General features: G+C 40.1%; 3 protein-coding genes across 3 annotated transcripts; all 3 read right to left on the reverse strand.

Annotated features, from left to right (window-relative positions):
• Positions 1-3945: 3945 nt before the first annotated feature.
• LOC146617813 (uncharacterized) lies at positions 3946-6646 on the reverse strand. The gene has a single exon (XM_085372357.1). The coding sequence runs from the start codon at positions 6472-6474 to the stop codon at positions 4237-4239; it is 2238 nt and encodes a 745-aa protein (XP_085228483.1). The 5' UTR covers positions 6475-6646; the 3' UTR covers positions 3946-4236.
• A 2086-nt stretch (positions 6647-8732) lies between these two features.
• Positions 8733-10986, reverse strand: LOC146617814 (ATP-dependent RNA helicase DDX54-like). Its single transcript, XM_085373530.1, has 5 exons — positions 10936-10986; positions 10259-10407; positions 10055-10168; positions 9736-9965; positions 8733-9043 (listed from the first exon to the last, which is right to left on the reverse strand). Exons 1-5 carry the CDS (start codon positions 10984-10986, stop codon positions 8733-8735), a joined length of 855 nt encoding a protein of 284 aa, XP_085229656.1.
• Positions 10987-15951: 4965 nt separating this feature from the next.
• On the reverse strand, positions 15952-18205 carry LOC146617815 (ATP-dependent RNA helicase DDX54-like). The gene is made up of 5 exons (XM_085373532.1): positions 18155-18205; positions 17478-17626; positions 17274-17387; positions 16955-17184; positions 15952-16262 (listed from the first exon to the last, which is right to left on the reverse strand). Exons 1-5 carry the CDS (start codon positions 18203-18205, stop codon positions 15952-15954), a joined length of 855 nt encoding a protein of 284 aa, XP_085229658.1.
• Positions 18206-21815: the final 3610 nt, after the last annotated feature.

Below are 21815 nucleotides of genomic sequence, written 5' to 3' on the forward strand. Positions count from 1 at the left end.
TACTGTCTATTACTACATCAGTCTGTTTACATTAAACTGATATTGATAAATAAACTCACAAATATAGCTTCATGAATTTGGTAACGTCCTGTAAGTCATATCGTCAAATGCTTTTGTTCCAAAATAAAAAGGCTGTTGAAATAATGATTGGTGTGGTTTTTACAGGTGAATGAGCAGCAGAATAACTACAGAGAATCTGTGAATACATGAATGACCTTTTGTAATATGCCTTTAGCCTATTAGTGCCCTGAAAGAGTGGAGATTTTACCTATTTTAGCAAAATGATCTACAAACTGTATGGGTGAATATAGGAGCTTGTTAACAGGTTAGCATGTCCAACTAACAGACAGGAAAATGAGCTATGTATTTTTTAGATATCATGTTATCAGCTGACCACTGAAAGCTCTTTCTGCATATATCTTCTACACGTTCTGTCTCTTGTCACGTGTGTGTTTATATTTAAATCATGTATGTTGATTATTTAAATATGCTTTTTCATTCATTTTTTAAAAATGTCAACAGCTGTCGTTTACAGATTCATTGTTTACTATATGCTATATATATATATGAACATGAACAAAACTGAAAACACTGGGTCACCGACCCAGGAACCCTGACAATATGTATTTTACCTGGTTAATGTGTGTGGCGGGGCGTGGTCTGCAGCGCCGCTGCAGGGGAGGCGGACGCACCTGAGCGGCACCCGCGATCACGCCTCGGCGCCTTAACGTCTGTGCTCTCTATGCTGTTGTGTTGGTATGTGTCGGGCTGTGAGCTTTAACACCGGCTGTATGCATACAGCAACCGTGTGTGAAAAGTGGTCAATAAAGAGAAGCTGTAAAGCGTGTTCATGGAAACATCGTTGGGTCTGCCGTGATATGTTTACAATGGGACTTCTGCTCCTGAATCTCTGCGCACAGCGTCTGCAAATTGGAGCTGTATGAAGTCACTTTCATCTTTACGCAGGACTGTAAGCTGTCATCTGTGAGGCGTGAGCGGTGTTTGTTTTTAACATAGTTCACGGTGGAGCTGCTGACATAATGTGGATCCGAAGATTGATAATTAGCCTACCTGGGGTTGAAAGTCTCGATAAATGCACGGCGTTTCGGCGGGTATATCGGCTTCCGCAAGTGTGACGCTTATTTTGAGCGTTCAAAAACTAATAGAATATAATTTTATATTTATATTTCATTTCAATATCACAGTAATCTTCCAATTTAGAACTACAAGTTAAAAAAGAACTAACACAAATAAAATACACTTCAGCTAATTACTTAAAAAAATAATTTATTTTCCCAAACCACGCAGAGCCGCACTAAAAGGACTAAAGAGCCGCAGGTTGCTGACCCCTGCACTAACCTATTCAGCTGCTTGTGAATGCAAATATCTAATCAGCCAATCACATGCCAGAAAAAAAAAAAGAAGGGTGATTTAAGTGACTTTGAAGGCAGCATTGCTGTTGGTGACAGATGGGCTGTTTTACGTTTTTCAGACACTCCTGATCTTCTCAAATTTTCTCAGGAATTTACAGAGAACAGTCCAAACTGAAAAGCGAAATAAACATTTCCCTGGGTAAAAATGCCTTGTTGATTGCAGAAGTCAGAGGGGCGTGGCCATGCTGAAGGCAAGAGGAATTCTAAGCCAGTTTCTCAACCCAGCCCATCTGATATCAGTAACCACAACACATTCAAAGTCAATTAAAAGTCGCCTTTCTTGCCCGTTCCGATGCTCGCTTTCAACTTTGAAATGAGACCACTTGGACAACAGTAATGATAAATAATTGCAAATAGAGCACGTTTACAGAATTTAATGTCATTTTTATAGAGCACCTCTTATTTTAAGAAAAGATGGGCGAGACGATTTTTGAAACTAACTGCAAATTAAGCACACAATATTTAATATCTGTATTTTACCATTTTGATAAGACATATTTCAGTACTCCAAAACACTTTTATTAGACTGCCAACATGCTTACAAGTAGTAAATCCAGGTTAGTGGATCATAATTAAACATAACTCTGTGGCAAACGCAGAGTTCAGCAGGCCATCAAGGAAGAAGTGACGTGCATTTCTGCAGTGTAAAGATTCACAAATGATTTTCTCCTTAATCTACAGTCACACAAAGCGCCAGGAAAATCTTTGGTGATGTTCTCAGACAGGGACGTGCAGAGAGGTTTAAAGGGGCGGGTGCTCAAAGTTAAAAAGGGGCACATTGAACCATGCTGAATAACAACAACACACATTCATCAAGAATCTAATATGGGAAGGGCAGGGCTGTGTTGATCTGAGACTGTAGACATTAAAAAGTCCACAGGAGAGATGGTAGCTGATTAAACAAGTTTCATGAGATAATAACAAAATGCAAAGATTGGTGACAGCGCTTGGAACCATAAGGCAACGAAAAACTGTGACATAAACTCGGCTCTGCCTGTGAATCACTCTTTGCTTCTCTTCTTCCTTCCTTCCCATCATTTCATATATCACTCTCCACTTGCTGTCTATCTGAGAACAAGGCACAACTTGCTATTGCAATAAACTATAATCTAATTATCCACACCTAACAACTCTTGCACTTAATCTATAATAAAATGATGACAGCAAAATGTTATAGCCCTGCCTTTAGTAGCCTCATACAGCTCCTACTGTTTCCTCCTCATGTCCTTACCAGCCATGTCTGCACAATGTTATATCATGAGTAATATTTTTTTAAATCCAGCTAAATAAAACACACACATGCACACACAGTGACATTTTAGACCTTCTTCAGAATACTGTATATACTATGGGCATCCTTACATTATTATTTATTACTAGAGCTACAATAATAAAGCAATGAGGAGGGGGAAGTAATAAATATGAAATAATGTATTTATGATGATTCCATTTGTTTCACTATCCACTCTGTGCAGGGCAAAGCTTATTACATTTTTAAACTGTAGAGATACAATCATTTTACTGCTGTAAAATCCAACTTTTGTCTTATTTAAAATATAAATCTAATATAATCTGCTTCTTAATGTATGTTCTTTAAAATACAGCGTGTGTTTTTTAATATATTATAATTATAATAATTATTATGTGGACATGCATATTAGATCGTTTTTTAGTGAAATATAACCCCTCCAGAAAGGCAGGAAATGCCCAGAAACTTACTTTAAAACTAAATATGTTCCCTAAAACGGTGACAGAGCTACAGACCCATGACAGCCTTACACAGGTAGCCAGCAGCTATGACCAGCACTACTTGTGCAGTTAATAAAAGGACAGGTAATGTTTGTCACGCTGTTGCACACACAGCACGCTCGTTTGTTTCAGTTCGTCAGTTGCAACAAGACAGCTTACCAACGTGTATGTAATAAGCTAATACTCCTGTGTGCTACACACTACAGTGTGCGCTGTACACCTACTTACTGGGTTTGTCGCATCAGTCTGTGTCTCTGAGTTAACTTGTGTTTCTCCTACAGCTCCGGACCGCAACAAATGCGCGTGCTCTTTGTGAGCTCGTTCCCGGCTCGTAACCAGCGCGTTCTGCCGTCGAGGGCGATCATTGGTTAAATGTGATCATGTGACTGATGCAAGCCAGATCCTTTTATTTAGCAAAACTATGATTAATAGTTAAATATTATTGTTGAGGGGCACAGACAGGACTCCGCACGCACACACACATAAAATAAATAAATAAATAAATAAAATTTAAAAGTTGCCTCAACAAAAGGGCACTTTGGGCACTCATCAGGAAAGGGGCGGGTGCTCAAGCCCCTCTAGCCCACCCTCTGCACGTCCCTGGTCTCTATCCATCTAGTATTAAATCTTTCTGGGAAACAAGTATGTATATTATGCACACACACAAACACACATGCAGCTATTACCTATTTCTTGTTTTTATACCTAAGATGAATTATTGTTGAATGAAGACATTTTTCAAACAAATGTAAAATGTGGGCAATTGTGTTTATTGGGTAAAGGAAAAGGCAGAAGGGGGGGAAAGGATAGAAAGAATGAAAGAGAGAGATGAGAGAAAACCCCAACAATCCCCTCTGAGCAAGCAGCAGGCGACAGTGGATAGGAAAAACTCCTTTTAAAGTGAAAGACACCTAAAGGAGAAACCTATGGCAGAACCAGGCTCAGGAGGGGGCAGTCAACTGCCGGGACTGGTCGGGGGGTGAGGGTGAAAAAAGAAAAAGGAGGGAGGGGAAGGGGGGAAATGAAGATGGAATAGAGGTGGAGGAAGACGAGGTTACATCAGGTGAGAAGCAGCAGTGCCCCTCCTCCAGAACCAGTGGAAGCGTTTTTTCTTCTTTTTCAGATACTCTTCCACCAGCACTTTTTTCTCAATGATGAGGGTTTTCAGCTCATCGATTGTTTCTGCGTTTTCTTTCTCAAGTTTGTTGCATCTTTTCACCATGTCTTCTAATTGTTCTTGTTTTTCTTTAAGCTTGTCTTTCAGTTCTTTAACTATTGCCTCCTCTATTCGCTTTGCCTTGTGCACATCTGTGTGCATGTCTTCCAGCTGCTGGTTTCTCTTCTGGATTTCTTGAAGTCTACACTGCAGGTCTTTATGTGTTTTCTGTTGTTCTTGCTTTTGCGCCTGGATTTCAGTGTTTTTGTACTTCAAGGTCTTAGAAAGTTCCTCAAGTTCGGTATTTTTTCTCAGCATCTCATTGATGCTACTCTGCATCGCTGAGCATTGTTTTTCCAGCTTTTTCTTTTCTTCTTCCAGTACAGTTGATTTGTACTTTGTTTCGTTATACAATTCTTGGAGTGCTTGATTTTTCCTCTGGAGATGAAGTTTTTCTTCTTCCTGTTGTATTTTCTGTTGGTCTTTTTCTTGAAGAAGCTCTTTATTTCCGTGCACTTTTTTATCAAGCCTGATTTGGAGCGATCTGTGTTTTTCCTCCATCTCGTCAAGCTTGGAGTCCATTTCTTTCTGTTTCATTTCCAGTTTCTTCTTGTCTTGAAGCAACTGTTGACTTTTGTGCAGAGTTTTGTCATGTTTCACCTGCAGCGCTTTGTATTTTTCCTCCATGGCTTGGAGTTTGCTCTGCAGGTCTCTCTGCTCTACGGGCTCTTGTTTCTTTTCTTGGAGGTTCTCCTTATTTCTCTCCAGAGCTTCATCAAGCATTACTCGCAAGCCTTCATTTTGTTTCTCAATGTTCCTCAGCTTGCAATCCATTTCTTCCTTTTTTATTTTCTGTTGGTCTATCTTGTGAAGAAACTCTTTATTTCTCTCCAGAGCTTCATCAAGCATCACTTGCAAGCCTTCATTCTGTTTCTTGATGTGCCTCAGCTTGCAATCCATTTCTTCCTTTTTTATTTTCTGTTGGTCTTTCTCGTGCAGAAACTCTTTATTTCTCTCCAGAGCTTCATCAAGCATCACTTGCAAGCCTTCATTTTGTTTCTCGATGTTCCTCAGCTTGCAATCCATTTCTTCCTGATGTATTTTCTGTTGGTCTTTTTCTTGAAGCAGCTCTTTATTTTTGAGCAGTGTTTCCTCAAGAGTTAGTTGCAGCATTTTCAGTTTTTCCTCCAAGACTTCAAGCTGGGAGTCTGTTTCTTTCTCCAGCATTTCTTGTTGCTCTCTCTCTTGAATGAACTCTTTATTTCTGTGCACTGTTTTCTCAAGCTTGATTTGGAGCGATCTGTGTTTTTCCTCCATCTCGTCAAGCTTGGAGTCAATTTCCTTCTGTTTCATTTCCATTTGCTTCTTGTCTTGAAGCAACTGTTGACTTTTGTGCAGAGTTTTGTCATGTTTCACCTGCAGCGCTTTGTATTTTTCCTCCATGGCTTGGAGTTTGCTCTGCATGTCTCTCTGCTGTGTGGACTGTTGCTTCTCTTCTTGGTGGATTTCCTTCAGTTTTTCCAGAGCTTCGTCAAGCTTCTCTTGGAGCTCCTGATTCTTCTTGACCATGTTTTCCTGTTTTATGCTCTCTTTTTTCTCCTTTTGGAGCAGATCTTTATTTTTTTCCAGAGCTCCATCAAGCTTTTCTTGGAGCTCCCGATTCTTCTTGAGCATTTTATCCCCTTTAATGCTCTCTTTTTTCTCATTTTGGAGCAGATCTTTAATTTTTTCTAGAGCTTCATCAAGCTTTTCTTGGAGCTCGTGATTCTTCTTATCTTGGAGAGCCCATTGTTTCTCCTCAATAATACCTTCCCTTTCCTGAAGCTGGTAGGATAATTTTTCTAATTCAGCGCTCTTTCTCTCATTTTCTTCTGTCAGGATCTTAATCTTTTCTCTGTTCATGAGATTTTCCTTCTCCATTTCTTCCAATCGCTTTTCCTCTAATTCCACCTGTTCATCCCAAGGAAGAGAGCTGATGTAAGGGTCTAGGGACTCATACCATGGAATAGAGCTGGGGTCAGCTTCTTGTCTTTCTTGCTCTTTCTGAGACATGTTGGAGTCTGTATACCGTGAGTACGAAAAGTATCCAGATGTTTGAAAATGCTTTACTGGTGAACGTTTGAATGCTGCTAACATAAGTGCTGCAAATAACGGACTGAAAGTTGTACCTCCTCACCCCTATTTATGGATTCAGAAGCCTGTGACATCACAATTCCATAAGCCAATGAGGTTGTCACATGACATTCTAGAATGAGGTCATGTTTTTGTATGAATTTTTTAAATAACATCAACATTCCGTAAGCCAATGAGGTTCTTACATGACTTTTGAATGAGGATAATTATTTTGTGTTAATTGACATAGCCTGCTGCAGCTCAGAGCTCGTGAGCTCAAACGATCCTCCAACCTCAGCCTCCCGGTAGCTTGGATTACAGGCACGCGCCACCGCACCCGGCGAGAAGCAGCTACGTTAACAGGGCTTTTAACTATGTCTGAGGTGACATCATGACACTAACCTGCTGCCCATCATTAGCAAAGTTGTAATGATGGGCAGCAAAGATGAGGAATGAATGGTGCACAATTGTTATATGCAAGTTTTTAGAAAGCTCGTGGTTAACCCAAGAGTATTTTGTCACAATATCAAGAAGAGTAAAGCTTCAATGTCAAGAATAGATAGGAATATAGGGAATTATATATTTTTATTTAAAGACAGGACTCACATGTTTTCATTTCTAGTTTTTAAAACCTGTCTCTATCAGGGACGTGCAGAGAGGTTTAAAGGGGCGGGTGCTCAAAGTTAAAAAGGGGCACATTGAACCATGCTGAATAACAACAACACACATTCATCAAGAATCTAATATGGGAAGGGCAGGGCTGTGTTGATCTGAGACTGTAGACATTAAAAAGTCCACAGGAGAGATGGTAGCTGATTAAACAAGTTTCATGAGATAATAACAAAATGCAAAGATTGGTGACAGCGCTTGGAACCATAAGGCAACGAAAAACTGTGACATAAACTCGGCTCTGCCTGTGAATCACTCTTTGCTTCTCTTCTTCCTTCCTTCCCATCATTTCATATATCACTCTCCACTTGCTGTCTATCTGAGAACAAGGCACAACTTGCTATTGCAATAAACTATAATCTAATTATCCACACCTAACAACTCTTGCACTTAATCTATAATAAAATGATGACAGCAAAATGTTATAGCCCTGCCTTTAGTAGCCTCATACAGCTCCTACTGTTTCCTCCTCATGTCCTTACCAGCCATGTCTGCACAATGTTATATCATGAGTAATATTTTTTTAAATCCAGCTAAATAAAACACACACATGCACACACAGTGACATTTTAGACCTTCTTCAGAATACTGTATATACTATGGGCATCCTTACATTATTATTTATTACTAGAGCTACAATAATAAAGCAATGAGGAGGGGGAAGTAATAAATATGAAATAATGTATTTATGATGATTCCATTTGTTTCACTATCCACTCTGTGCAGGGCAAAGCTTATTACATTTTTAAACTGTAGAGATACAATCATTTTACTGCTGTAAAATCCAACTTTTGTCTTATTTAAAATATAAATCTAATATAATCTGCTTCTTAATGTATGTTCTTTAAAATACAGCGTGTGTTTTTTAATATATTATAATTATAATAATTATTATGTGGACATGCATATTAGATCGTTTTTTAGTGAAATATAACCCCTCCAGAAAGGCAGGAAATGCCCAGAAACTTACTTTAAAACTAAATATGTTCCCTAAAACGGTGACAGAGCTACAGACCCATGACAGCCTTACACAGGTAGCCAGCAGCTATGACCAGCACTACTTGTGCAGTTAATAAAAGGACAGGTAATGTTTGTCACGCTGTTGCACACACAGCACGCTCGTTTGTTTCAGTTCGTCAGTTGCAACAAGACAGCTTACCAACGTGTATGTAATAAGCTAATACTCCTGTGTGCTACACACTACAGTGTGCGCTGTACACCTACTTACTGGGTTTGTCGCATCAGTCTGTGTCTCTGAGTTAACTTGTGTTTCTCCTACAGCTCCGGACCGCAACAAATGCGCGTGCTCTTTGTGAGCTCGTTCCCGGCTCGTAACCAGCGCGTTCTGCCGTCGAGGGCGATCATTGGTTAAATGTGATCATGTGACTGATGCAAGCCAGATCCTTTTATTTAGCAAAACTATGATTAATAGTTAAATATTATTGTTGAGGGGCACAGACAGGACTCCGCACGCACACACACATAAAATAAATAAATAAATAAATAAAAAAAATTTAAAAGTTGCCTCAACAAAAGGGCACTTTGGGCACTCATCAGGAAAGGGGCGGGTGCTCAAGCCCCTCTAGCCCCCCCCCCTCTGCACGTCCCTGTTCTCAGATGATTCTGACGCTTATCACCCAGTTCCTCGTGATGTCCTCCACACCATCAACCCTCTGTCCTCCTCCCAGTTTCTTCCTCAGCTTGCCTTTCTTATGGCCACCCCTTCCAAAACCTGACTTTTTAACTTCTCCGAGCCACTTTTTGTTCTTGGAGCGGAGCTTCCTCATCCCCCCGCCCTGCAGGAACTGGTGCTTCTGCTTTTTCTTGCGCTGCTTCATGATCTGATCCTTTGTTTTCAGCTCCGAGCGTGCTTTGTGGTCACCGGAGCTCTGTACGTTTGGACCTCGTCGGCCACGGCCACGACCTGGGAGAGGCACGACACAACAAAGAGGTTGGAGGTTATAGCTCGCAAGGCTGGAAGAGGGACTTGAAGTATTTACCTTTAGAGTTGAGTTAAAACATGGTGGCTGATGTTCTATATTTAACAGGCAGACATGTTTGTGCTATTCATTTTGATGCCTTCCTACCTCTTGCTGGCTTCCTGCCTCCTCCGCCTGTTTCTCCATCTGATCCAGATCCTGTATCATCAATCTTGTATTTTTTCCTTCACTCCTCATAACTGACATGTCAGAGCGTTCTCACTCCCGAGGCGTAACATGTCGACGTTTTGTCACGTCCCGCGGCGTTCCTGAGGAACGCGAAAGGAGACCTTCGGCGTTCTTATGGTACGCGGCGGGTTATGGCTGGGATCCAGTGCAATGACGCTTCCGCGGTAATAGATGTTCCAGCCCTGTATTCCAGCCCTAAACCTAACCTTATCCCTAGCCCTGACCATAACCTTATTCCTGACCTTAACCAGGACTTTAATGAAGTTAAATAGCGTGTTTCTAAGCGATTTGAATAAAAAGAGCGAACATGTGTAGATTCAGTCCAGACGGTTCTCATATTTCCTCTTTTTTCCGAGGTCGTCATTTAGGAACGTGGTGGGTAGCCGAAAACGTAATATGGTGACGATTTGTCACCTAGCGTAAAATGTTACGCTTTGGGAGTGAGAACGGGTTGGACATGTTGTCAAGTGATACAACATCTTCACAGTACAGCTTAATATTGTCATAGGAGTAGAGAAGAGGGTCATTGAGAGCAGCACACAGAGAAGCTTTTTGTTGGAAGGATACAAGTTCTTCCTGTTCTTCTTGTTACTGATAACCTGACCGCTGTCTGTTTTGATCTTCTTCTTCTGGTCTTCTTTTCCCGTTTCTCTCACAAAACGCTTCCTCTTACGGTCCCTAAAAAAGGAAGGGGGGAAAAAGACTTTAAATTATAGTTTGAAATGACCATTTGGTGGATACTGAGTCAAACATAGGGAAATTTGTACCATTTCATCATTTTCTTCTGCTGGTTAAGGCAATCGCCTTCATCTCCCATGAGATCAAGGACAGCTGAAGAGGCCTGCTGTTCAAAAGCACTGCCCTCTCCACCGAGACTCAACCTGTCGACGCATAACACAGGACAAAACAGCATAAAACACAAAGCCATTCACATTTTTTAAAGAAACAGATGCAACAGTTTAATGCCTCACCCTCTCTCAGAGTCAAAGTCTTTAGGTCTGTAAGGGATATAATACTCTTCATCTTTGCCTGACTGCCTCTTTTTCTTGGTCTTTGGTCGCTCTTCGCCATCTTCCTGCTGACCTCTTCTTTTACCACCTACCACCTCTGAAAACACCCCCTGGTGGAAATAGAAAGAATTACATGGTACAAAGTGACAAAGCATGATACAGAGATCCTACTATCTTCCTCTTCTAGTTTGTATACAACATCATCTACATCAAAACTGCACTTTATTTTGCTTCTTCTTCATCAGACAGCACAAACAACTTTCTCATTTTGACTCAAATATTGGTTTTGAATGAAAATGATGAAACAATCCTGGGTGTTTATTCAACTTGTGAGCAGGTTTTCTAATCCACCGTACTATTATTATTGACACTAGTACATGTTCGTGCTGCTGGCAAACTAATACACTCAAGAACATATAGCAAAGCAAAAAAGTGAAAAGTAGGTCTTGCCTACATAAATAAACATAAGACAGTTGTGAAACTTTGACATAGTAACATCTGCAGTAATATTTACACCTGTGATGACATCTCACCAGCATTAGCCTTATTTTGAAACCAAGATTGTTTACACAGAGTTTGTAATTGCAGAGAAATGCTCCATTTATTTTGGTCATTTCATTTTTGAGCAGGAAGCTCACCTTTCTTGTTATAGCCTTTAGACGAATAGAGAGTTTTCCAATTAAATACATATTCTTTAAATAATGTTCCCTCTTATAAAAAGTAGGATAATTTAAAAAAATTTTTAAAAAAATGTATTATACCTCTATTACTTAGAAAAAAAACTGTTTTTTTTTCTGTTGTCTGTTATATAACGTTAGTGATGCTCGTTTCAATTCATTTCTTAATCAGCTAAACAGGTCAGTTAAGAAACAGTCAAATATTAAGTTAAATTTGAAAACGGTTTAAAAAAAAATATCCCCATTCCAAAATGTCACATGACAATCTCATTGGCTCACGGAGTTATGATGTCACTACACGATCCTTTGAAGTTTTTCCTTAAACAGGGGTGACACACAGCAGTTTTTTAGTTCGTGTCTTCGCAGCATTTGTGTTTGCAGCCTTCACACGTTCACCACAGAAACTTTTGGAAACCTTTTCAGAGTTGTCGTGTACAACCTTCAACATGTATCCAACAAGACACCAACCAAGGCAAAAAGATTACGCCGCTTCTCCTTCCTGTCGTGGCCGGCCAATTTCCCCAAATGACCTCTTAGCCGTCCAAAGGGCATTACATGACAGTAAGAAGGAAAACTACCATCTCCAGAATAAAATTCAACAGATTGAAGAAGAGAAACTTCAACTGGAGGAGAAGTGTAGACAGATGGAAGCGCAAAATAAGAACCTGGAAGAAAGACAAAAACGCCAGCCCGACATAAATATTATTAATGAGGGTTGGGGAATCAAGTTTGGACAAGCCCGAGAGCAGATTGTCTTCCTAATTAAGGAAAACAAGCAAAAGAGCGTGGAACTAAAGGAGATGTCCAACCAGCTTAAAGACAGCAAAGCTACTGTTGAGAAGACAGAATGGGATCTCCAATATATGGACCAAATGAATCGGCTGCTCCAAACAAACTTCGATGAAGCTGTGAAAAAAAATGAAGAAATCCTCCAACAGAAGGAAGAACAGGAGAAAAAGCAAAGAGACATGGAGCACAAACTCAAAGTCACGGAGGAAAAATACAGAATGCTGAAAGAGAAGGTGGATGATACTCTGCGCCAAAATAAAGACCTTCTTCACGAGAAAAAGCAACTAGAAGGGGAAAAAGAAAAACTGGACAAACAATGCTCGCACATGCAGAAAAGGATGGAGCAAATGGCGAGAAACAACTCCGAGCTCACTAAGGGGATATTGTTGGAATACAACAACTTGAAGCGCAAACACACTGAAATGCAGGCGCAAAAGCAAGAACAAGACAACATACATGACGACCTGCAGGGTACGCTCCAAGATATCCACAAAAGAAATGAGGAGCTACAAGACATGTACAAAGAAGTACAACAAAGAAACGCAGACATGCACAAGGACAAGATAATGCAGGAGGAAACATCCAAAGAGCTCAGGGAAAAGCTTGAAGAAAAACAAGCAACGTTGGAAGAGGTGGAGAAAACGTGCAAGAAGCTTGAGAAACAAAACAAAGAAACCATCGATGAGTTGAGAACCCTCATCCTGGAAAAAAAAGCTCTTGTAGAAAACTGCATGAAAAAGAAGAACAAACGCTTCCGCTGGCCCTGGAGGAGGAACTCTACTGCTTCCTCAGCAGGTGTAGCCTCGTCTTGCTCCACCTCTGTTCACCTCCCCAACCAGTCCCGGCAGTTGACTGTCCCCTCCTGAGCCTGGTTCTGCCGGAGGTTTCTGCCCGTTTAAAGGCAGTTTTTCCTCCCCACTGTCGCCTAGTGCGTGCTCAGAGGGGATTGTTGGGGTTTTCTCTCCTCTACCTTGTTTCATTATTTACTTAACTTTTTGTGCTTACTTCATTTTACCTTGTTTCATTATTTACTTAACTTTTTGTGCTTGCTTCATTTTACCTTGTTTCATTATTTACTTGTTAACGTTTTGTTCTTACTTCATTTTACCTTGTTTCATTATTTACTTGTTAACGTTTTGTTCTTACTTCATTTTACCTTGTTTCATTATTTACTTGTTGACGTTTTGTTCTTACTTCATTTTACCTTGTTTCATTATTTACTTGTTTAACTTTTTCTTTTTCAACTTATTCATAAAACAATAAACCAATTGAATTTATCCTTTGAGTATTTTTCATCTTTTCATCTATAACTTTTTCAAACATTCATATCTGTCGTTTATCTTCTTCTTGAAACCTCATAAATGGTGAAGGAAAAATCCTGGAACATGGTTTGAAACACTGAAATTGTTTCAGCTGAAACCGGCAAAGTCGTGTGTGTGTGTGTGTGTGTGTGTGTGTGTGTGTGTGTGTTACTCTGTACATGAAACAACTTTGTAGAAAACCATTTTCCTGTCAAAACATTAGCAAACACAAACAAAGTGTTATTAACAAACGAATTACTAATATCCCTCTCTATGATAGTGATTTATTTTCTTACGGGATTAAAACTGTAAATTTTACCAAACTAAAGAAAGTAATACAAAGTAATAAAACTTTTTATCATTTAGTTAAGATCCAACATCCATTCTTTTCATAGTTGGTTGCTACCACCAGAGGGCGACATTGAGTACTTTTACCCATGTAGAGAAACATAAACGCTCATATATTACACACGCACCAACATTTTACTGTCTATTACTACATCAGTCTGTTTACATTAAACTATAGCTTCATGAATTTGGTAACGTCCTGTAAGTCATATCGTCAAATGCTTTTGTTCCAAAATAAAAAGGCTGTTGAAATAATGATTGGTGTGGTTTTTACAGGTGAATGAGCAGCAGAATAACTACAGAGAATCTGTGAATACATGAATGACCTTTTGTAATATGCCTTTAGCCTATTAGTGCCCTGAAAGAGTGGAGATTTTACCTATTTTAGCAAAATGATCTACAAACTGTATGGGTGAATATAGGAGCTTGTTAACAGGTTAGCATGTCCAACTAACAGACAGGAAAATGAGCTATGTATTTTTTAGATATCATGTTATCAGCTGACCACTGAAAGCTCTTTCTGCATATATCTTCTACACGTTCTGTCTCTTGTCACGTGTGTGTTTATATTTAAATCATGTATGTTGATTATTTAAATATGCTTTTTCATTCATTTTTTAAAAATGTCAACAGCTGTCGTTTACAGATTCATTGTTTACTATATGCTATATATATATATGAACATGAACAAAACTGAAAACACTGGGTCACCGACCCAGGAACCCTGACAATATGTATTTTACCTGGTTAATGTGTGTGGCGGGGCGTGGTCTGCAGCGCCGCTGCAGGGGAGGCGGACGCACCTGAGCGGCACCCGCGATCACGCCTCGGCGCCTTAACGTCTGTGCTCTCTATGCTGTTGTGTTGGTATGTGTCGGGCTGTGAGCTTTAACACCGGCTGTATGCATACAGCAACCGTGTGTGAAAAGTGGTCAATAAAGAGAAGCTGTAAAGCGTGTTCATGGAAACATCGTTGGGTCTGCCGTGATATGTTTACAATGGGACTTCTGCTCCTGAATCTCTGCGCACAGCGTCTGCAAATCGGAGCTGTATGAAGTCACTTTCATCTTTACGCAGGACTGTAAGCTGTCATCTGTGAGGCGTGAGCGGTGTTTGTTTTTAACATAGTTCACGGTGGAGCTGCTGACATAATGTGGATCCGAAGATTGATAATTAGCCTACCTGGGGTTGAAAGTCTCGATAAATGCACGGCGTTTCGGCGGGTATATCGGCTTCCGCAAGTGTGACGCTTATTTTGAGCGTTCAAAAACTAATAGAATATAATTTTATATTTATATTTCAATATCACAGTAATCTTCCAATTTAGAACTACAAGTTAAAAAAGAACTAACATAAATAAAATACACTTCAGCTAATTACTTAAAAAAATAATTTATTTTCCCAAACCACGCAGAGCCGCACTAAAAGGACTAAAGAGCCGCAGGTTGCTGACCCCTGCACTAACCTATTCAGCTGCTTGTGAATGCAAATATCTAATCAGCCAATCACATGCCAGAAAAAAAAAAAAAGGGTGATTTAAGTGACTTTGAAGGCAGCATTGCTGTTGGTGACAGATGGGCTGTTTTACGTTTTTCAGACACTCCTGATCTTCTCAAATTTTCTCAGGAATTTACAGAGAACAGTCCAAACTGAAAAGCGAAATAAACATTTCCCTGGGTAAAAATGCCTTGTTGATTGCAGAAGTCAGAGGGGCGTGGCCATGCTGAAGGCAAGAGGAATTCTAAGCCAGTTTCTCAACCCAGCCCATCTGATATCAGTAACCACAACACATTCAAAGTCAATTAAAAGTCGCCTTTCTTGCCCGTTCCGATGCTCGCTTTCAACTTTGAAATGAGACCACTTGGACAACAGTAATGATAAATAATTGCAAATAGAGCACGTTTACAGAATTTAATGTCATTTTTATAGAGCACCTCTTATTTTAAGAAAAGATGGGCGAGACGATTTTTGAAACTAACTGCAAATTAAGCACACAATATTTAATATCTGTATTTTACCATTTTGATAAGACATATTTCAGTACTCCAAAACACTTTTATTAGACTGCCAACATGCTTACAAGTAGTAAATCCAGGTTAGTGGATCATAATTAAACATAACTCTGTGGCAAACGCAGAGTTCAGCAGGCCATCAAGGAAGAAGTGACGTGCATTTCTGCAGTGTAAAGATTCACAAATGATTTTCTCCTTAATCTACCAACAAATGCGCGTGCTCTTTGTGAGCTCGTTCCCGGCTCGTAACCAGCGCGTTCTGCCGTCGAGGGCGATCATTGGTTAAATGTGATCATGTGACTGATGCAAGCCAGATCCTTTTATTTAGCAAAACTATGATTAATAGTTAAATATTATTGTTGAGGGGCACAGACAGGACTCCGCACGCACACACACATAAAATAAATAAATAAATAAATAAAAAAAATTTAAAAGTTGCCTCAACAAAAGGGCACTTTGGGCACTCATCAGGAAAGGGGCGGGTGCTCAAGCCCCTCTAGCCCCCCCCCCTCTGCACGTCCCTGTTCTCAGATGATTCTGACGCTTATCACCCAGTTCCTCGTGATGTCCTCCACACCATCAACCCTCTGTCCTCCTCCCAGTTTCTTCCTCAGCTTGCCTTTCTTATGGCCACCCCTTCCAAAACCTGACTTTTTAACTTCTCCGAGCCACTTTTTGTTCTTGGAGCGGAGCTTCCTCATCCCCCCGCCCTGCAGGAACTGGTGCTTCTGCTTTTTCTTGCGCTGCTTCATGATCTGATCCTTTGTTTTCAGCTCCGAGCGTGCTTTGTGGTCACCGGAGCTCTGTACGTTTGGACCTCGTCGGCCACGGCCACGACCTGGGAGAGGCACGACACAACAAAGAGGTTGGAGGTTATAGCTCGCAAGGCTGGAAGAGGGACTTGAAGTATTTACCTTTAGAGTTGAGTTAAAACATGGTGGCTGATGTTCTATATTTAACAGGCAGACATGTTTGTGCTATTCATTTTGATGCCTTCCTACCTCTTGCTGGCTTCCTGCCTCCTCCGCCTGTTTCTCCATCTGATCCAGATCCTGTATCATCAATCTTGTATTTTTTCCTTCACTCCTCATAACTGACATGTCAGAGCGTTCTCACTCCCGAGGCGTAACATGTCGACGTTTTGTCACGTCCCGCGGCGTTCCTGAGGAACGCGAAAGGAGACCTTCGGCGTTCTTATGGTACGCGGCGGGTTATGGCTGGGATCCAGTGCAATGACGCTTCCGCGGTAATAGATGTTCCAGCCCTGTATTCCAGCCCTAAACCTAACCTTATCCCTAGCCCTGACCATAACCTTATTCCTGACCTTAACCAGGACTTTAATGAAGTTAAATAGCGTGTTTCTAAGCGATTTGAATAAAAAGAGCGAACATGTGTAGATTCAGTCCAGACGGTTCTCATATTTCCTCTTTTTTCCGAGGTCGTCATTTAGGAACGTGGTGGGTAGCCGAAAACGTAATATGGTGACGATTTGTCACCTAGCGTAAAATGTTACGCTTTGGGAGTGAGAACGGGTTGGACATGTTGTCAAGTGATACAACATCTTCACAGTACAGCTTAATATTGTCATAGGAGTAGAGAAGAGGGTCATTGAGAGCAGCACACAGAGAAGCTTTTTGTTGGAAGGATACAAGTTCTTCCTGTTCTTCTTGTTACTGATAACCTGACCGCTGTCTGTTTTGATCTTCTTCTTCTGGTCTTCTTTTCCCGTTTCTCTCACAAAACGCTTCCTCTTACGGTCCCTAAAAAAGGAAGGGGGGAAAAAGACTTTAAATTATAGTTTGAAATGACCATTTGGTGGATACTGAGTCAAACATAGGGAAATTTGTACCATTTCATCATTTTCTTCTGCTGGTTAAGGCAATCGCCTTCATCTCCCATGAGATCAAGGACAGCTGAAGAGGCCTGCTGTTCAAAAGCACTGCCCTCTCCACCGAGACTCAACCTGTCGACGCATAACACAGGACAAAACAGCATAAAACACAAAGCCATTCACATTTTTTAAAGAAACAGATGCAACAGTTTAATGCCTCACCCTCTCTCAGAGTCAAAGTCTTTAGGTCTGTAAGGGATATAATACTCTTCATCTTTGCCTGACTGCCTCTTTTTCTTGGTCTTTGGTCGCTCTTCGCCATCTTCCTGCTGACCTCTTCTTTTACCACCTACCACCTCTGAAAACACCCCCTGGTGGAAATAGAAAGAATTACATGGTACAAAGTGACAAAGCATGATACAGAGATCCTACTATCTTCCTCTTCTAGTTTGTATACAACATCATCTACATCAAAACTGCACTTTATTTTGCTTCTTCTTCATCAGACAGCACAAACAACTTTCTCATTTTGACTCAAATATTGGTTTTGAATGAAAATGATGAAACAATCCTGGGTGTTTATTCAACTTGTGAGCAGGTTTTCTAATCCACCGTACTATTATTATTGACACTAGTACATGTTCGTGCTGCTGGCAAACTAATACACTCAAGAACATATAGCAAAGCAAAAAAGTGAAAAGTAGGTCTTGCCTACATAAATAAACATAAGACAGTTGTGAAACTTTGACATAGTAACATCTGCAGTAATATTTACACCTGTGATGACATCTCACCAGCATTAGCCTTATTTTGAAACCAAGATTGTTTACACAGAGTTTGTAATTGCAGAGAAATGCTCCATTTATTTTGGTCATTTCATTTTTGAGCAGGAAGCTCACCTTTCTTGTTATAGCCTTTAGACGAATAGAGAGTTTTCCAATTAAATACATATTCTTTAAATAATGTTCCCTCTTATAAAAAGTAGGATAATTTAAAAAAATTTTTAAAAAAATGTATTATACCTCTATTACTTAGAAAAAAAACTGTTTTTTTTTCTGTTGTCTGTTATATAACGTTAGTGATGCTCGTTTCAATTCATTTCTTAATCAGCTAAACAGGTCAGTTAAGAAACAGTCAAATATTAAGTTAAATTTGAAAACGGTTTAAAAAAAAATATCCCCATTCCAAAATGTCACATGACAATCTCATTGGCTCACGGAGTTATGATGTCACTACACGATCCTTTGAAGTTTTTCCTTAAACAGGGGTGACACACAGCAGTTTTTTAGTTCGTGTCTTCGCAGCATTTGTGTTTGCAGCCTTCACACGTTCACCACAGAAACTTTTGGAAACCTTTTCAGAGTTGTCGTGTACAACCTTCAACATGTATCCAACAAGACACCAACCAAGGCAAAAAGATTACGCCGCTTCTCCTTCCTGTCGTGGCCGGCCAATTTCCCCAAATGACCTCTTAGCCGTCCAAAGGGCATTACATGACAGTAAGAAGGAAAACTACCATCTCCAGAATAAAATTCAACAGATTGAAGAAGAGAAACTTCAACTGGAGGAGAAGTGTAGACAGATGGAAGCGCAAAATAAGAACCTGGAAGAAAGACAAAAACGCCAGCCCGACATAAATATTATTAATGAGGGTTGGGGAATCAAGTTTGGACAAGCCCGAGAGCAGATTGTCTTCCTAATTAAGGAAAACAAGCAAAAGAGCGTGGAACTAAAGGAGATGTCCAACCAGCTTAAAGACAGCAAAGCTACTGTTGAGAAGACAGAATGGGATCTCCAATATATGGACCAAATGAATCGGCTGCTCCAAACAAACTTCGATGAAGCTGTGAAAAAAAATGAAGAAATCCTCCAACAGAAGGAAGAACAGGAGAAAAAGCAAAGAGACATGGAGCACAAACTCAAAGTCACGGAGGAAAAATACAGAATGCTGAAAGAGAAGGTGGATGATACTCTGCGCCAAAATAAAGACCTTCTTCACGAGAAAAAGCAACTAGAAGGGGAAAAAGAAAAACTGGACAAACAATGCTCGCACATGCAGAAAAGGATGGAGCAAATGGCGAGAAACAACTCCGAGCTCACTAAGGGGATATTGTTGGAATACAACAACTTGAAGCGCAAACACACTGAAATGCAGGCGCAAAAGCAAGAACAAGACAACATACATGACGACCTGCAGGGTACGCTCCAAGATATCCACAAAAGAAATGAGGAGCTACAAGACATGTACAAAGAAGTACAACAAAGAAACGCAGACATGCACAAGGACAAGATAATGCAGGAGGAAACATCCAAAGAGCTCAGGGAAAAGCTTGAAGAAAAACAAGCAACGTTGGAAGAGGTGGAGAAAACGTGCAAGAAGCTTGAGAAACAAAACAAAGAAACCATCGATGAGTTGAGAACCCTCATCCTGGAAAAAAAAGCTCTTGTAGAAAACTGCATGAAAAAGAAGAACAAACGCTTCCGCTGGCCCTGGAGGAGGAACTCTACTGCTTCCTCAGCAGGTGTAGCCTCGTCTTGCTCCACCTCTGTTCACCTCCCCAACCAGTCCCGGCAGTTGACTGTCCCCTCCTGAGCCTGGTTCTGCCGGAGGTTTCTGCCCGTTTAAAGGCAGTTTTTCCTCCCCACTGTCGCCTAGTGCGTGCTTAGAGGGGATTGTTGGGGTTTTCTCTCCTCTACCTTGTTTCATTATTTACTTAACTTTTTGTGCTTGCTTCATTTTACCTTGTTTCATTATTTACTTGTTAACGTTTTGTTCTTACTTCATTTTACCTTGTTTCATTATTTACTTGTTAACGTTTTGTTCTTACTTCATTTTACCTTGTTTCATTATTTACTTGTTGACGTTTTGTTCTTACTTCATTTTACCTTGTTTCATTATTTACTTGTTTAACTTTTTCTTTTTCAACTTATTCATAAAACAATAAACCAATTGAATTTATCCTTTGAGTATTTTTCATCTTTTCATCTATAACTTTTTCAAACATTCATATCTGTCGTTTATCTTCTTCTTGAAACCTCATAAATGGTGAAGGAAAAATCCTGGAACATGGTTTGAAACACTGAAATTGTTTCAGCTGAAACCGGCAAAGTCGTGTGTGTGTGTGTGTGTGTGTGTGTGTGTGTGTGTGTGTTACTCTGTACATGAAACAACTTTGTAGAAAACCATTTTCCTGTCAAAACATTAGCAAACACAAACAAAGTGTTATTAACAAACGAATTACTAATATCCCTCTCTATGATAGTGATTTATTTTCTTACGGGATTAAAACTGTAAATTTTACCAAACTAAAGAAAGTAATACAAAGTAATAAAACTTTTTATCATTTAGTTAAGATCCAACATCCATTCTTTTCATAGTTGGTTGCTACCACCAGAGGGCGACATTGAGTACTTTTACCCATGTAGAGAAACATAAACGCTCATATATTACACACGCACCAACATTTTACTGTCTATTACTACATCAGTCTGTTTACATTAAACTATAGCTTCATGAATTTGGTAACGTCCTGTAAGTCATATCGTCAAATGCTTTTGTTCCAAAATAAAAAGGCTGTTGAAATAATGATTGGTGTGGTTTTTACAGGTGAATGAGCAGCAGAATAACTACAGAGAATCTGTGAATACATGAATGACCTTTTGTAATATGCCTTTAGCCTATTAGTGCCCTGAAAGAGTGGAGATTTTACCTATTTTAGCAAAATGATCTACAAACTGTATGGGTGAATATAGGAGCTTGTTAACAGGTTAGCATGTCCAACTAACAGACAGGAAAATGAGCTATGTATTTTTTAGATATCATGTTATCAGCTGACCACTGAAAGCTCTTTCTGCATATATCTTCTACACGTTCTGTCTCTTGTCACGTGTGTGTTTATATTTAAATCATGTATGTTGATTATTTAAATATGCTTTTTCATTCATTTTTTAAAAATGTCAACAGCTGTCGTTTACAGATTCATTGTTTACTATATGCTATATATATATATGAACATGAACAAAACTGAAAACACTGGGTCACCGACCCAGGAACCCTGACAATATGTATTTTACCTGGTTAATGTGTGTGGCGGGGCGTGGTCTGCAGCGCCGCTGCAGGGGAGGCGGACGCACCTGAGCGGCACCCGCGATCACGCCTCGGCGCCTTAACGTCTGTGCTCTCTATGCTGTTGTGTTGGTATGTGTCGGGCTGTGAGCTTTAACACCGGCTGTATGCATACAGCAACCGTGTGTGAAAAGTGGTCAATAAAGAGAAGCTGTAAAGCGTGTTCATGGAAACATCGTTGGGTCTGCCGTGATATGTTTACAATGGGACTTCTGCTCCTGAATCTCTGCGCACAGCGTCTGCAAATCGGAGCTGTATGAAGTCACTTTCATCTTTACGCAGGACTGTAAGCTGTCATCTGTGAGGCGTGAGCGGTGTTTGTTTTTAACATAGTTCACGGTGGAGCTGCTGACATAATGTGGATCCGAAGATTGATAATTAGCCTACCTGGGGTTGAAAGTCTCGATAAATGCACGGCGTTTCGGCGGGTATAT

The sequence above is a fragment of the Diplotaxodon limnothrissa genome, linkage group LG15, assembly GCF_057381915.1.
Source record: "Diplotaxodon limnothrissa isolate DT_005_m linkage group LG15, D_limnothrissa_male_GT1.1, whole genome shotgun sequence".
NCBI lineage: Eukaryota > Metazoa > Chordata > Actinopteri > Cichliformes > Cichlidae > Diplotaxodon > Diplotaxodon limnothrissa.

Coding starts and splice junctions, on each gene's coding strand:
- LOC146617813 (XM_085372357.1), bottom strand. CDS start 6,474: ATGTTAGCAGCATTCAAACGTTCACCAGTAAAGCATTTTCAAACATCT.
- LOC146617814 (XM_085373530.1), bottom strand. CDS start 10,986: ATGTATTTAATTGGAAAACTCTCTATTCGTCTAAAGGCTATAACAAGA. Junction 9,966..10,054: donor CAGAAGAAAATGATGAAATG/GTACAAATTTCC, acceptor TTCCTTTTTTAG/GGACCGTAAGAGGAAGCGTT. Junction 9,044..9,735: donor CTTGACAACATGTCCAACCC/GTTCTCACTCCC, acceptor TGCCTCTCCCAG/GTCGTGGCCGTGGCCGACGA.
- LOC146617815 (XM_085373532.1), bottom strand. CDS start 18,205: ATGTATTTAATTGGAAAACTCTCTATTCGTCTAAAGGCTATAACAAGA. Junction 17,185..17,273: donor CAGAAGAAAATGATGAAATG/GTACAAATTTCC, acceptor TTCCTTTTTTAG/GGACCGTAAGAGGAAGCGTT. Junction 16,263..16,954: donor CTTGACAACATGTCCAACCC/GTTCTCACTCCC, acceptor TGCCTCTCCCAG/GTCGTGGCCGTGGCCGACGA.